The sequence below is a fragment of the Phalacrocorax aristotelis genome, chromosome 12 (assembly GCF_949628215.1).
Source record: "Phalacrocorax aristotelis chromosome 12, bGulAri2.1, whole genome shotgun sequence".
Lineage (NCBI taxonomy): Eukaryota > Metazoa > Chordata > Aves > Suliformes > Phalacrocoracidae > Phalacrocorax > Phalacrocorax aristotelis.
In genome coordinates, this window is record NC_134287.1 from 5,981,670 (window position 1) to 5,998,608 (window position 16,939).

The 16,939-nt window shown below is 39.1% G+C and overlaps 2 protein-coding genes across 4 annotated transcripts in view; one reads left to right on the forward strand and one right to left on the reverse strand.

The window, feature by feature from the left end:
* The window catches only part of ZNF518A (zinc finger protein 518A), a 58,984-nt gene extending 44,972 nt beyond the window's left edge, over nt 1-14,012 (forward strand). Inside the window, exon 4 of the transcript XR_012662911.1 lies at nt 13,519-14,012. The gene's annotated coding sequence lies outside the window, so the exon portion shown is untranslated. The remainder of the gene's footprint in view (nt 1-13,518) is intronic.
* BLNK (B cell linker) overlaps nt 1-16,939 on the reverse strand; it is a 102,723-nt gene that overhangs the window by 29,111 nt on the left and 56,673 nt on the right. For all 3 annotated transcript variants that reach the window (XM_075108050.1, XM_075108051.1, XM_075108052.1), the window contains one exon: nt 2,087-2,152. In XM_075108050.1, coding sequence (XP_074964151.1) covers nt 2,087-2,152 — 66 coding nt within the window. The remainder of the gene's footprint in view (nt 1-2,086; nt 2,153-16,939) is intronic.

The following is a 16,939-nucleotide window of genomic DNA, read 5'->3' on the forward strand; positions in this document are numbered from 1 at the left end:
GAGGTGAAATGTGAGCTTTGTGCTGCAATCACACCTTAAGAGAGTTTTTGAGCCTGCTCTTTTTTGTGGATTTTTTTTTTTAATCTTGAGAGAATCAAAAGAATTGCAGTGTTATAGCAGCAATCTTGTATCTGACATCTAATGATGGCACCTCCGACCTTCCCAGCTTCAGCTACGTTTAGTTCTTGTTATTTTTCCCTTGTCTGTCCTTCCCCTCTTACTCTCAGGGAAGGACACACGCTCAGATCAATACTGATTAACAGCAGAATTCATGTCCAGGCAACTATGGGAGACAATTTGTTGCTTCAAATTATAAATGTGAGATGCTCCTATTGTTTCTGCCATCTGCTTTTCTCTCCCAGATGTTTGAACTGGACCCGCTGCAACATTATTAACATTAACTACACTTAAACTACTACTACGAAGTTGTAAGCCACCCTTTATTACAAAGCAACAACAGTCAACCCCCAATCCCTCTCACTCCCATCCCCTCCAAAAACCCACCAAAAGCCTTTACAGCCTAGAAGCTCTTCCCCATGACCAGGTCCCAGGTGAAACTATGAGGTTTTTGCAGACAGATCTCTGAACACAGTGGCCTACTTACAAACGCACTGTGTTAAAACAGACACTTACATGAAGTTAAAGACCCAAGTAGTTGAAAGAGGGTAATTTTATGGGAAAACTAGCTTTTGTGCTTGCGTGGAAATAACAAGTACACATACCACATGACTGTGATTTACTGTGAATTGCAGCAGTGCTAGAGCAAAAGGGGATGAGTAAAGGAAAAAAGTGTTTGAGAATCTATCTGGTATATCAGGTGTTACCATCAGCACCTGCTCAAGGTTTGTGGCCAGCAACACAGCTGTGATAAGGAGGCCACAAAGAAGGGCTTGCACCCTGAGGTTACTCCTCCTGCCCTGGGAACAGGTGAGCCAGGTGGTTGCTGCTGCCCCTAGAAGTACATCCCCCTCCTCTGCCACGGACAGCAGCTGCCCCACAAACACCAGTCCCACCTGGGCTGGCAGCAGGGACAGTAGCTGTAGCCAGCCCAGCTTTCTGGAGCTCTTGCATAGCCAAACCACACAGAGCCCTATTGCTTCTCCCACCAGCCTACTGACCACTTTGTCTATACCTAGAATTAGCTCTTATTAAAGCCATACTCCTCCTTGAACTGAACCATTACGGTCACTTTTTAAGAACAATTTTAGACAATGATTATATGTGCCTCTTATGTACAAGATCTGTATTGCTAAAATTTAATATGGTTGTCCTGGAAACACTGCAGCTACTGTGATACTGTGTACTAATTAACTATTAAAAGTACTTAGTACTTTTGTCCTCAGTGACCCATGTAAAGAAAGACATCTGAATGAGAAAAATCACATTCAGATGGAAGTTGAATGCAAATAAGGTATTACATAAAGAAAAAGTGTGCTAAACAGCCAATTGGTTTAAATAGATGTTTGACTGGAAACAGAGAAGGGTGTATTCATTTGACAAGGATGCAGAATTACTGGAATTTATTTCTGTGTATAAATGCACATGAATATTTTATGATTCTCATATGCACGTGACATCCATATGCATGCTGTTTAGCACTTCTTACTGGAATAAGGATCTTAGGAAATGCTGGGTTTTGTTTTATGGGACTGAAACACAGGAGGACTTAGCATTTTTATGGGAATTCTAACTATGATGTCTGACTGGTTGGTTCAAGGTGGAGCTCAAATTAAAACTTAATTGCATCAGGTAGCCTAAACAGTGGCCTGAGGAGGCAGGCACACATCCCCAAACAACAGGCGATGAACATTCCCGAAGAATATATAAGAAAAATGCATTTTACCCAAACACTGTTTTTCAGGGCTACAATCACAATCTCCTGTTGGAGGCCAGTTCTGCAACTCTTTTGAGATACTTTTAATACTGATGACAAGTCTGCATGTTGCAGAGTGGACTGCAGCTCTTTACATATGCTGAAGTACATTCCTCTAGAATAATATGGTCCCATCACTAAAGTACTATACACTCTGCTAGCAATCTGAGCTTCCCCGAATTGATATAACTAGGACTGACATTTCAAACTTACTTTTTGAACTTGTTTATTATCCCACTTTCATTTTTCTTCATGTCATGCACCATCTTTTGAAGCTTCCTGTAAGATATTAGACAAAGCCAGCATTAAAATTACCATGTTGTTGAACACCCATTTATATAAATTAAGGAAAACACAGGAAGTGCATTTCCAGTAATATTTCACATATCAAAAATCCTTAATGTATGTTCAATAAGTAGTTTAGTTGTTAAATCATTTGTGTATGAAGTTTCCCTCCCTTTTTAACAGAGCTCTTCAACATGATTTGTGTTCTCCTCCTCCTTAATACAATCAAGCGCAGCTTAAACAACCGATTTAAGACCAAGCACATCAGGAAAGAGCATCATTGCCTAAATGAATAGTATAGAATACTTCCAGTGTTAGCATTTTGTTCAGAACTGACTTTACAACACTCCATACCTATAATGGGAACGCTCTCTGATTTCTGACATTACATGAGTCATTGTATCAGTGGACAGTTTACCTCATTCCCAGAGTGTTTGCAGTTACAATAGGAGGGGGGAGAATGATACATTCCCAGGCCCAGGCCATCTAAGAAACCATTAGAGTATCTGTGACTCTAAGCTGTAAAACCTTGTGATCTCAGGACTGCAGTTATGTGGACTGATATCTGGAATCAAAAACTGTTTTTAGTCAAGCTGCACTGACCTAATTAAACTTTATTTGTAATCAAGGCAATTTAAATTAAATATCTCATTTTCCACTCAGCAAGCATCATTTAGAATCCCACCTCCCTTCTCATTTAAAGAAAATGACACCACCAAAATCAAGGCAAGATCAGGTGAAAGCCATTGAAAGTCTGGTCATGCTAGAAACTTCTATAGCACGTATATATATTTTTAGTTTCTTCACACAGTGCATGTTCTTTCTGTTCACCTAAACTAAGTATCTTTTATTAGACCTGAGCTGAAGATCACTGCCAATATAGGAAAGCAATGATTTTTTTTTGTTTTAAAAAAGGGCTTAAAAATTTTTTGCCTTCCATTCTTCATTATAAGTTGTCTATTTCATTCTGTTTTAGTCTTGCCTACCTCATGTCTGATGCACGATCAGGCTACCAAGAGACTCTTGGAAGCTCTGGTTACAAAAACAAGTGCAAACAAAATAATCTTTCCCTTTTTTAAAGCTTTCTTTAAATGTTATGCAGAAGGTTAAGTAACATGCGGAGCATTGCTAAAAAGAAACCATCTTCATCAGTAATTACAGCTGCCTCTTAAAAACAAAAACAGCTTCTTCAAAGGAAATTGGCATTTGGTGACAATTAGCTACAAAAAAAAAATCAGGAAATAACTGCACAAATATCATGTGATTATTCCTCTGCAGTCCGTGGTTCAGGCTGAGCAGACATATAGCCACTCAAGGCATCAGGTAGCAATAGAGCGGGAGGCTTATGCCAACAGGGACCTTCCTACCTCTGCTGCTGATTTTATAGCAATTGCGGTAACTAGTGACAATCCCACTTTATAAGACTTGCTTAAAAAAGACAGTTAAATAACTGACTACTTGTCAGTTTTTTGAATCCTGAAATAAATAAAGTCTTAACAAAATTTACTAACAGGACAAAAAAGTCTGACCCTTTCATTACATTGGCTGTTATTCAAGGATATTCCACATTTTCAGCAGCCCTGTAACACAAGCACATGGAGTATCTGGCTCTGACAGGCTAGAGATCATGTGTCTGACACTTAAATAATATTCCCAGAGACTACATCTTTGCTCAATTTGACTTGACAAACAATTCAACCTATTCTTTTTAGGTTCTCAACTCAGCAGGAAAAGAATAATGAGAATGACTGACTAAATTCACAAGCACATATTTTGCTCAAAACTCATACTATTAATTTACAGCAAAAGGATACAGTGTTACCTGCTGATATAAAAATTACTTATAGATGTGAGAAACAGGTGCATAGCAAAATGTTTCAAGATTTCCTGCAACAACGCACTACATTTATGAGAACAGCTTGGACTATTATTTAAACTAACCAGATTAAATCTGCAAATCTGGGGTGAAGATCTCAGAACTACTTCTCCTTTTCTGCGGGGTTTGGTTTTTTTCCCCCCCTCAATAGATTCAACTTCTGGTTACGCTTGAAACATCACAAATAGCCATCTTCCGCAGTTTACTCTTTCTGTCTTGTGCCCCAGCTGGCACCTGCCCGTGTCTATAAATGAAAAGTAATGAGGAATGAAAAGGATGAGAGGAGATTTAAATGGTTTAGTTCTAGTTTGGGGAGAATGGTTGTTTGCAAGTGTCTTCATCCTTTTTCAGAAATGCTTGCCAGTCTTTAATTAGAAATGTATGTAAGTATGGGTTGGTTTTCTTCCAGTACGTGTTGTTTGTTACAGGTAGGACCCAAGCAAAAACTAACCAACCAACCTAACGGTAGATTTAGATCTGAATATTGTTATTGCTCATCTCTGTGTTTACAATGGTAAAATTATGGCTTTATTTTGAAAAAAGGTGTTTCGTTTTTCACATGACTCTTTATATTGTCACTTTGGTCTCTAAACCCTGCCCCCCCGGCCCCCCCAATAAAACCCACCCAAGATTTATAACTGTGAGTACCCAGAACAGTTTGCTTTTAGTTTGATCACACTTAGGTGAACTGATTAGACTATCACAGGTATTCCATGTGCACTGAAAAAGGCTATAGTTTAAAAGAGAATTTTAATACATACTTCCGTTTTTAAAAAAATGCATTTAAATTAGAGATAATCACATGTGCCCCCACTAGTACGATCAGCACTTTTTCCCAATGCAGATGGACCAAAATAAAAACATTCCTATTTTTGCTCTGCCTCTTATTCCTCATTCTTTTTCTGGAACCATTTCATTTTCTGATTATCACAATACAAACTGTGATTAATTAGGGAGCATCTAATATGTATTTGTGTAATGTTTATGTTATGTAGCTCTTGGAGTTGCTAGAATATGTAGTTTGTTGCCTCCACACAACTTGTATCAAGCTTGTGAGACTAAGCAGATAACCAGCACACTATATAGCGTAGGAAGTCATCAAGCACGGATGACCTCCACTTAAAGTGAAATCCCCTTTGACCCATAAAGTTGAACAAGCTGCAAAGACTTCTCTCTCCGGTTAGCTAGAGGCTGACATTTCTTGAAATGCTAGCCGATATAATAGGCTACAACTGACAAGTTTTACAAGGAACTGACTTGTGATTTTAGAGAGAGTAGAAAATATGGGAGGCAGATAGCAAAGTCTATAGCAAGATGATTCTCCAAATCTTAGGGGTCTCAAACCCAAGCCCAAAGGCCATTCCAGAGCGATGAGGAAAGCAAAGCTCAGAAGGCCATTTATACACTTAACATTTTGCCTGAATTTGCCTATCTGACTAGTATCAAATACTTTTTGTCTGGCTCTTCAATACTTTTCTTTACTTAAGACAATACCCCAAGTACGATGGTTCATTGTGGGAAAAACTTGTCAGAGGAGCAGCCCTGAGAGTATCTAGGAAATGGAGGCTACCATGGCCCAATGAGGGCAGCCCTTGCTTCGGGTACGTAACTACAACCTTCTTTCTTCACATGTCTGAGTCAGGACCTTGTCACCAACTAATGCTTATTCTCTAGTTATTCTCTTGGGATGAACAGACACTAGAAACATTCAAGGACCTCAATCAGCTAATACTGTAAATGAAAATAAGTAACGGTAGTTTTACCTCGCTTTGCAGTTAAAGATAATTCAGAGGTCCACTTAAGAGTTGTTTCACTACAAGCACCAACTCTTCATTCAGCTTGGCTGAGAGCTTTTTATATAAAATCCAGCTTGCAGATAAAGGTGCAGTCTGAAAACACTTTTCAGCAGTAAATAGCTATTTTGAGATCCAGTTTAATTTTGACAGGTACAGACTGGATGCGAGCCTTTGATCAGGAACTCACTGCATACAGAATAGATTTTCAAACTTCTGCAGGTGAGAAGTTTGCAAGTGTTGGCTCTAGGTGCTTCTAAAAAGTTTTAGGTTACTAACAAATACATTAGAAATTCTACATGTTGGAGGGGAGAACACAAAAAGGACTGTTCAGCGAATCCTAAATGCAAACACTTTTTAGCCCTGTGTTGCTATTTTCCATATCTTATCAATTTTGACCTCCAGCAAATCAGATTATCAGAGGGGTCACTAGCTGTGATACATATGTAAAAGAAGGCGGAAAGGTCTACCGCTGCAAATACAATGCACCCTGAAAGAAAAATTTGCTGTGTCATAAAATACCTAGCTGTGCTTCAAGGACTGGTAGAGCCGCCTTGAGATAAAACAAGATGAAAAAAAAAAAAAATCACTCTCCCTTTGATCTGGTCACAGCTCAGCATACGAGGAATGCATGTCAAGTGAAGGGTGATGGGTGGGCCTGACCTGTGACACACCCCCACTCAAACATCAGGTGAAAGCTTTTGGCTCTTTTGCATACAAGCTATCCCACAGAGCTTTCTAAAGTTAAAATAATTTAAAAAACCCAAATAAAACACACAAAAAAAGGGGAAAACAAAAAAGAGAAAAATATAAATAACATGAAGAAGAATAAAGCATGTAATAAGCTTTCAACTCAGATGTGGTACAGAGTCACCAGACTTGAGAAAGAGGAGCCTGCCTTAATTTCAGATAGATCTGTGTAATAAGGAATTCGCCCACCATTTAGACAATTTTTTTGACAAACTGTATTTACCAGTATTATAAATCTATGAAGACATTTACAAATATACGTTATGTAAATATGCATATTATGGCTTAGAGCAGTTGGCCTCGCCCTGCCGCTGGGAAGAGCGCGGGATCTCCTGTGCGCCCGAACGGCACGGCTCCCCGGCTTGCGCGCAGCGAATCCAGTACTTTGGACCTCCAGCACACACTCTACTTGTCAGTATTTTAGCTGTACGGCTGCCTACGTCAGTGGCACGGGACAGGGCATGGCTAGCGACAGCCCTCTGCTGTAAGAATCTATTATGTGATCCCTGGGGCGGGAGGACTGGGCACAGTTGCTTCAGTGCATCTGGCCGTGAGCACAGATGTGCGAGCTTGCAGTTGGGAGCGGTGCTGATAATGTTTTTGGAAACAGGGCTGACTGCAGCGTCAGTAGGGAGTGGTGGCAAAACAAAAACCAATTTTAAAATGAATCACAGGAAGTTCTCTATATTACAAGCATACTTATTTCTGTTTATCTGGAGGACTAGAATTAGACCTCCTTAAATTTCTGGTGCTTACAGGACTGTCTGAATTATCTGTTGTGCCTCTTGAAAAATCACTGTCTGCACCTGGGACCAGTTTCTTTAGTTAAAAAAGGGCAGAATTTTGCACAGGATATATTCAGACAGAAGGTCTGCAAGGGAAGCTTTGGAAACAATATTGACATATTCAGTATTAAGTGACCTGCATATTCCTCTCCTCCTCCTAATAACAGCCAGGTCTTCGACTGATAAAGTTGAACTGGTTTCAAAATAATAATAATTAAAAAAAATAATCACTGTAAATCAGTCAGTTTGCACTCCAGTTTCAGTTCTTACACCTTTTTTGGGCACATCTGTTTCCCACGGACAGGGCAACCTGAAGTTCTGTGTCTAGAAAGTCCCATTTTCTGCAGATCATTACTACCTCCATTCACTTAAAGTAAGAATGTAGGTAGTTGTAGTCCTGATTTTTGTCTTGAGAAAGTCAGCCTAATAGATCACTTAAAACCAAAAAGCAGGTTTTTTTCTTGTTTTTCGGGTAAATTCAAACGCTTAGCATTGGAAACCTAGAACAGTATCTGGTAAGTACAAATTTAGACTTAAAACAAAAACACCCCCAAAAAACCCTACCTATAGCTTCAGCTATAAGGCTTCACAAAAGAGAGAACAAAGTGAGGAAGAGTATAATGGAATTTGGAGAATAAAATCTAAGTTATTAGAAGATGAAAAAAACCAGTAGAAAATTAAAAATTTTTACAGCTACCTGTTATTTAAAAAACCAAACAAAAACCACATTAAAACATAAAACTAAAGAAGGAACAGCATGCCCAGCTCACCACACAATTATTCCCCCACCTTCTCCCCAGCTGGTCTTTATTTTGTGTTTTTGTTAGCCTTTAGTTTTATAAACAGGTGTGCAGGTGACCAAATTAAGAAAGCAAATTATTGTTTCTGGACAAAGGGGAAGACTCCTGCTTGCTGCTGGGGGGGCAGGGGAATCTGCTCACCTAGAAGGGGATTTGTAAGAGTATGGCTTGAGATTCTGAAAAGCTTGAAGCTCTTATCTTGGACTGTCTTCTCAAACTAAATTAACAAACAAGAAAAGTACCACTTTTCTTACAACAGGCTTCCATTAACACAGTGTTCCTGACACAGTCTTTGTGGAATAACATTAATCTCAGTGAACTGGGTGAATGTCTTTGTGAGATGTAACTTCATACTACTTGCCAGTGCATCATTTTACCAACCCAATTAATTATATAGAACTCCCCTCACCTTCCACCACCCTTCTTATTGCTTAGTGGAAAGCAAAAGGAAACTTGCAAATACAGAAAGCACCTAATTCCTCTTGTTAGGCCTCCTTCTGGTGCTTCTCCTAAATCATACACTCCCTGGAACAGCAAGAGTGGAGCTCCCTCACAAGAAAACCCAGGCTGGCATCAGCTGGCTGCACTGGAGCTGGTGTTTCATGGCTTTCACGTGTGTATAAGGCATAAAGACATAGCTGAATTCCAGAGGTGCAATCAGATAAACTGCTTCGGTTGCTGCTGGTCTAGGATAGGGGTTACTGCCTGTCATCCTCTCTGGGGGCTTATTGCAGTCCACCCCTGGCAATGCCTTTCGTGACGGGAGAGGAAGAAGTTTGGAGCTGGAGGTGGTCACCTGTGACACCAAACCATCAGTCCAAGGCTCTGATATTTATCTGTAAAGCTATCTCAAAGCTGTGAGGAAAAGTTGGAAGAGGCTTGCTTATGGGGAGAAGTCAATTACAGACACCTATCCAACAGGAAGAAAGAACAACAAATTGTCTTCTGCTGCGTTCATGAGATGCACAAGAGGAAATGACTATAAATAGTTTAGTTCTGTCAAGAGTGGTTTTTTTAAAAGTCTGAATAACATCCTATTCTGCTCACTTTTCAATCATGCACTACTCTGTCTAAAGGCAAACCCAATAATTAGAGCAGGCGTGTGTTTACACGGTACACACAGGAGCACAAAAAGGCTAAATATTGATTATACTTTTCATCTTCATATGCCCTCTATGTAATCTTCATGAAGAAGCTTTCAATCTCTCTTGTACTAATAAGTACTGCCATAGGCTGAGTAAATGAAAATATGTAGCATGTAAAGGCATAATCATCTTTGACACGAATCGGTCTTAACATGAAATTAAATAGTATAATAATTACTTGGAGGTGACTGGGAGTTCTGCACATTGAAAGAACCCATGCAGATTTATTGGCGGGGCTGAGACAACAAAAGCCCTACCAAGCAGCCCAACTGCTTGGTGCAGCTGCTTCCTCATTTGAGATCAAGGCTGTGACTTGCTCCGAGAGTATATATGAACAGTATATTAATACCAAAGATTTAATATGTTTAAGTTGCACAGTATTTTTTGCAATTACTTTTATTTAGCAGAGAACAGTAGACCTGGTTCCTGTTATTTTTCTTTACTACTCTTGAGGACTTCACAGCTGTTTCTGAATATTAGAAAGCAGTGATGGCCAGGCACTTTTTAGTACAACTTTTAAAAATATAGATATTTAGTAACAGCTGAAGGCATTTCAGGTTTGGACACCTCTTCCCTCTTATTCTGCTTACTCTCCCCTTTATCCCAACTGATTACTTTATCCCAACTGTACTACTGTAGGTAGTACAGAAATCAAATAGCTATTATGATATGCTAATTGAGTATTGCACATCACTTCTTGACACAAAAAGGTAAAAGATATTTCTGTTCTGTAACTGACCCACTCTGTTCTGAGTCTTTTTGGTTAACTGATCCCTTTTATGCACCAGCTGTCTGGATATGAGCTGATGCATTAAAAAACAGAAAACCCACACAGAAGCTAAATTCACAAGGCTTACTCTATTCTTCTGAAAGGTCTGCAAGCAGCAGAAGGAAAGTAAATGCATTAGGTTACTCTCAAATACAGTTCCAGATAAAACTAACTTACCACTGTACCTCCCTGAAGGACTAGTACCCTACAGCCTGGTAGGTGACAGAGAGCCAGGACAGAATTTAAGAGAGTGAAGTGGTTTTTATATTTCACCCAAAAGAGGAAGCACAAAGTCATTGCAGGGAAGTGATTAAAGACAGGACTTGGTATGGACCCAGAAAATTACCACCTGTCAGTGATAACATTACTTTTAGTCACAATTCTACAAGCATTTTTTAGAAGGTGAGATAACATTTCTGTCATTCCTGCAGGCATGTAGATTGAAAGACTATTACAGGCACATGAAGGGCATGAAAATGAATGAAAAAGTAAGACAACTGAGTGAACACCGAAGGCTTAATTTTGATTTGGTGTTCCAGCAGTGTGAGGAGTTCTGGCTTTCCTCCTCTTTTACCTCTCACACAAATTTCAAATCTGCCATTTCAGTTGTGGCCACCTGTCGAAGGATATTGAAAAGGTGATGTCTAACTACGTAATGTGCTTGACCAATATTTAACCAGATTTTTAAGCACACACCTGACTTCAACTACCTTAAAGTTCAGTAAGTACTTTAATTTTGTGTTAAGGTCTTGCTAATGTTGGCACATAAGCACTGACACGAGATGTATAAGTTTAATTAATGATCTGAGCGCAGTCTTCATCCATGTCTTTGTGTCATATAAGATTGCTACTAAAATACATTTCTAATGTAGAGATTTTGATCCAGGAAGTTCAAGGAATGTGAAAGGATAAAGAAAAAAGAAAGGTGTGCTTTTTCAATGGGCTGGAAAAGTTTGTGGGCTCGATAGTTTGAAGGCAAGGTGCTGTGTGCACTAGAGAAAAGGGAGGCTTTTCTAAACAGCATCTTAACTCTTCTCCTTAAACCAAAGGTGCATTTATATGCATAATGGTCTGCATCTGCTCTACCAAATAGTGCTCTGACAGCCAAATAAAACAGAGCAGAGCTTCTAGGTATGGCATTAAACTTTAAACTCTCCCATTAACCTACTCCAAGAGACAAAATAACCTTAATGCTGCCCAATAGTCGCAAGTCACTAAGATTGGTTCCCAGACAGTACCTTTATGTATATAGGTTCTAGATACACTGAGTAGATGCAAGTTAAATGAATCACTGATTTTAGGATTTTTGTAAAGTTGCATTGCTTTTTGTAAAGCCAAAATTTGTCTTAAAGTATTGCATTATTAGTTCTGTTCATACTTATTCAGCATGAATAAGAGTAAAGGAAAAACCCCCATAACTGGACTTTCAGCATGGTTTTTAAACTGCCCTTTATGGTCCAGTACTTCCTTTTCCATTCCCTGACAAGATTTTTCCTTCCTGCTTTCAGGCAGTTTCACTAAGGAATGCCCGAGCTGGAAAGAGACAGGAACTCTCCCTTGTTCCTCTCCAAAGCATAACTTTCAGTTTTTTTCTTACCTATTAGCAACTAAGTGTAGCAACTAATTTTCTCTGTGTATTTTTGCTCAAGTCATGTAATGCTCATAGCAAAAGTTGCAGATGTTGTATTTTATGCCTTTAGCATTAAATTATTATAAATTATTAAACTGAATGCCTTTCACATTAAATTCCCTTTAGCTGAAGTGATTTTACCACCTGTTTAGAATCAAAATGATAGGTGTACAGGGAAATTGATGCATTTTTGACATATCTGATAAAGCCTAGCAAATACTGCTCTGCTTGGGCTGAAAGTGTCTTTGTTCAAGCTACTGAAGCATCATATCCACCATAGATGCGAGGCGGCACTGGCAGGGATCGAACAGAGGTTAATCATGGATCTATCAGTTTTGTTTATTTTACATTGAATTCTATCAAGTTCTGTTAGAACTTTGGAGAAGTATTTTGATCCCTAGGGTTACACAGCCACTTTAATGGAGCCCACATGGGCTACCACTGAACAGGGAAGTTCTGGTCCTCTCTGCCCTCGGTGCTTACCCAGCTATGACGAATCACAGAACTTCCAGCTGGGAAACTAACTTCTTTTTTCTTTTGCCAATTTAGATATCAGCAGGACCTGATCCAGCTTCATCATGTGGTCATGGGAACCCTAGTGCCAGCGTGAGGGTGGAGACGAGTGGCAGGGCGAGCAGGGGCACTGGGAGGGCAGAAGAAAGGGACAGCAGCTCAGACTTGTGCTAAGTTAAATTGGCCATGTAACTACAGCTTCAGTAGCACTGAAGTAGCTGCTTGCAGAGATGCCTACAGTGGCTATATTTTAAGCCACGAAGGAATCATTTAGCCATGTAATATAGCCACTTGTATTAATAGCCTACTTCACCCAGTTGCCCTTGCATTAAGCTTGAAAAATGTAGCCATGTTTTTAATATTATTGCCTCAGGATGCATTATTTTAATTCTTCCTAAATTATATACTACACAGTCAACACTTTACGTTGAGGTCATAAACCTGTAGCATTGCATGTCTGGCTTTGCTTACATCTGGAAAATGAACTTGTCCAAAATGTATACACTAACAGATTACGATAAAGATGCTAACAGAATTTCCAAGCTTCTTTTACCCCTGTCATTTACTACGGCTGTCACAAAACAAACTTAGTTACACAGTATGTAAAGTCCTTTCGCAGTCTACCAAAAATCTAAGATGGCTCCCTGCAGCCAAAGGAGAAAATACTGCCACTTTCAGCCATTGTTTTCCATCAGTTTTTCAACCCTCTTTTCTGTGGAGCGCATAAAACCAGTGATATTTACTTTATAAAAGAAATATTTGCTTATCTATCATACTGTAACGTGCTTTAGGGTACTTACACTATAAAAGATGTTACATAAAACCAAAATCAGATCTCTAAAGCAGCAATCATTTTAAAAACCACGTAATACATCTAATGAAAAAACTATTTAGTAAGCAGATATGTTCTTTCTTTTCTAATGACCAAGGACGTACAAATCGTCTGCAAAAAATGGTTTAGCCATATTCAGATGGCTAAAAATTACTTTTCACTGAATCCTACAGTCAAACTCCACCTGTGAAAGAAGTAGTGTTCAGGCATTTCTGTTAAATACATCAAACAGAGCGGGTCAGTTTCCTTCACTGGGGTGTGCATACAGTAACGTGCTACAGTGGGAGAGGCACAGTTTAATCCTGAACTACACTGGTACAACAAGCTAGAAGGAAATATTCAAATGTTAGAAGTTTCAGTTAACATAACATTGTTAACATTAAGTAAAATGATCTGAACTCTACAGGTTGTCATTTTTTCAGCTTCTATTCTGCAGATAACTGAAATCTTATTTTTTTTTCCTCTAGGTTTGGTCACAATGCTGGAACTGCCTGCCATGTTGGAAGGCCAGATTTCACTCATCCTTTAAACAGAAACCAAAACCAATGGAATTCTTAGGTTATTTTAAAACGTTCCAGTTATATCTTGTCTAGCCTGTTACAACCCCAAAGATGGCTGGTCAGCATTTTTTTATCAGGTTAAATGGTTTTCCAAAACTAAATTATCCAAAAGCAGAACTAAAACTTGATTCCATTACTTGTGATACGCTTTTTCAGCTGTTGACTTACAAGAGCTTTGCTTCCAAAGCCTAACAGACAGCTCTCAGAGAGATAATCAAACAGCAGAGGCGTTTTCCAAGATGACAAGGGAAGCCACTAAAAACAATACTTACTTTCAAATAAAGAGATATTTACATTAATTTCTACCAATGTGGGAACTCTTTTTCCCCCCTCTCTTGATAATCTAATGTTATTTTCCAACACTTTTATGGCTGACACAAGCCATAGCAGCATGGAGGGCTCCTTTGCAACACTATATGGTTGTCATATTTTGCCTTCCAAAAGAAGAGCATGTATCACATTTTAATGTAGTGTAGAGTATGTAGGTTTTGAATGATTCTGTAAAGCACAAAAATGTTTTGTTCTGGGATCACTGGGTACCTGCAATGTCATATCTGCACAAGTATAATGAAACTATAGGCACTATCTAAGCACAGCTGGTCTTGTGAACATACTATACTCTTACACTGCTACCTACATACAGCGATTAAACCAGGGCTTTTCAACACAGTTTCAATATTACACTGAATCATTTTGTCCACGTTGCCATATTTTCATTTAAAACATAGGTAGATCACACTCACACTTAAACATACTTTTCTATAAACAGCATCACATAGACAGGAAATTCTGTATGAGAATAATCTGCTACGTGGCGATTTAGGTTAAAAAAAAGTAGTGCTTTTGGGGGGAGGGGGGGAGGGTTAAGGGCATCTTAGAGATTGGTCCAGGCAGGATGGCATAGCTGGAAAGAAGGATGATAAGCAAGGAAAGAAAAAAACACAACAAAAAAAACACCAAAAAACCTACAGAAACTTTAAAGGGATTGTTAGAATGAAATACTTGTGCAGAGTGAAGGGAAGAAAGGAGAACAAATATAGACGGGTGGAGGTTATGCTATGCTGAAGCAAGGTCAAAGAAAGAAGCAACAGGAGGATTTGACTTCTCCAGTCACACTGGACGAAAGATCTGATTTTTACAGCAGGATCTGGGGATGTTTGCATTTTGTATCTCATTCCATTCCAAAGTCCAGAGGTGAGAGAGATTCATGAACTGTTTAAGCTGTCAGAAAGCTAAAGGAAACAGAGATTATAGAGCTTTATCATTTAATCACAATCCCATGCTCTGTATGGCAAGCTGGACCTAACAGTCCTACAGAAAGAACTTGTGTTTGCACTCATCAGCACAGCAAGCGTAGCTGGTGACCTCCTCTTCCCCTGTGCCTGTGAAATTCAACTCTAAAGACTGCGTACCATTGGCACTGTGATTTCACGTGACGTTACATTCAGCCTACATATTGTTGGGCTAAAATGTGGGTGCGCCAAAAAAGCTGCTGTTGTGACAAAACGTTACTGCACGGTGGAAAGCTGTCAGGAGAAACTGGAAGCTGAAACAGAAGGCTGCTGGAGGTGGCAAGGGTTGGTGTCCCAGAAGACCTTCATGGCTGTCATGTCCTTAGGGCCTGAGGGTGGAGGCAGATAAGACTTTTGCTAGAGAGGAGAAGAACAGAGCAGGTGGAAGAGCAGAAGTGAGGGGGCATGACCTCTGAAAAAGAAATAGCAAGCAACTAGAAGGGGTTGTTGGAAAAATCTCGTATGTGGAACAGTTCTGATCTGGGCCTTTAGACCACTGAGTAGCGTACAAGTTATGGGACATTTGTGTAGTCTTTCCTCTGAAGTCTGTATAACTAAAAAGGGGAAGAGATGTTAAAGTTGGATGTGGACTTTGGTGCCCAGTTCTGTCATGGGGAACATTCTCTAGCTTACTTTGAAACTCCAGTTTCTTTCCTGCTTGAGTTTTTTTTTTTTTGTTCTTTTGTCTTGCTCAAGTCTAGTGATGCAATAAACTATGTTAAAATTTGACTCGAAAAAAACAGTTCAGTTTCTGTTTACTACAATTAACTATTAACAGGAATTAGGAGAACTACCATAATAAATTATTCTCTTACAGTGCAAAACTAATGTTCAGATATTCCCTATTCATCTTCTCAAAAAGCAAATATTCCCTATGATAAAACACCATATACATAGAAGGTATCAGTTTACAGTTAAATATCGTTTCACTTGCAAAGGAGTTAATTTTCTGCTTATGCACTTCCAAGGGGAAAGAGTATCAGAAAATCCTCTGGTAAAGAAAAGACCTAGTAGTTACAGTCAAGCTATCAGTAGAAAATTAGTGAAGACCATAAATACCTTCAGATTTGATAGACAACTAACAGACATTCAGGCCTTAAGGAAACCCCTTTTGATTTTAATAGAATTACGACTTAAACCCTCCTGTTTAGCAAGGGATGTTAAAACAAAATATTGCAAATAAACTGACACACTATCCAACCTGAGAAAAAAAGTCAGTTGCTTTTTTTCCCACTTCCTTTTCATTTGGGAGTTATGGTTGGAAATAGTGATTTTAAGGTGGATTTTTCAGGGGGAAGAACTGCTGCAAATTAATGAAGTCATCTGAAATGAATATGAAACTGTGCTCTTGGAAAAGTTTGCAATCCAGAAGTTGTTGGCTGCATGACTTTAGGCAAGAGAAAGCATGTGGCACGCTTCTGGTTTGTGCCATGGTTTGCCCATCACTGCAGTGGTGATAGCAATGATGTCTTTGAAAAGGACTTTGAGATACACAGCTAAAGACAGCTATAAGCAGAGGGTCATTATTAAGGTTTGTGGTCTTAATAGAAAAAAATAAAATGCAGCCAGTCTGAAGGGATGCTATAACAGAGTCATATATAGCAGCTTGAAATTATTTAAAGACCAGGGATCTCAGGCGTGTGGTCTAAGGAACCTGAGCCACAAAAGAATCTCCAGGTTTAGTGCTCTATCTTTTGAATTGCTAAGTTCCTGTTACCTTTGCTGCCTACCATCCCTCGTTATAAGTGTATTTATTTATGTGCACATTTGCAGCATAATTTTTTTTCCCTGAAGCTCAGGGTGAAGCCAAGGCACACAAAAGCCTGCCATGGCAGCGTGGCTAACGCTCATGTATTCATTCCGCACTTCAGAAAACCATTCAAAGTACCAAATTTTCGGTACCAAAGCACCACATAAATTAATTTCTCTCATGATAAATAACCAAGCCTTGGGATTCATTTTTGCTGACTATATGAAAGCAATCAGAACACACAATGTACTCTGAGGGAATACTTGTATAATACTGTGCACACCTT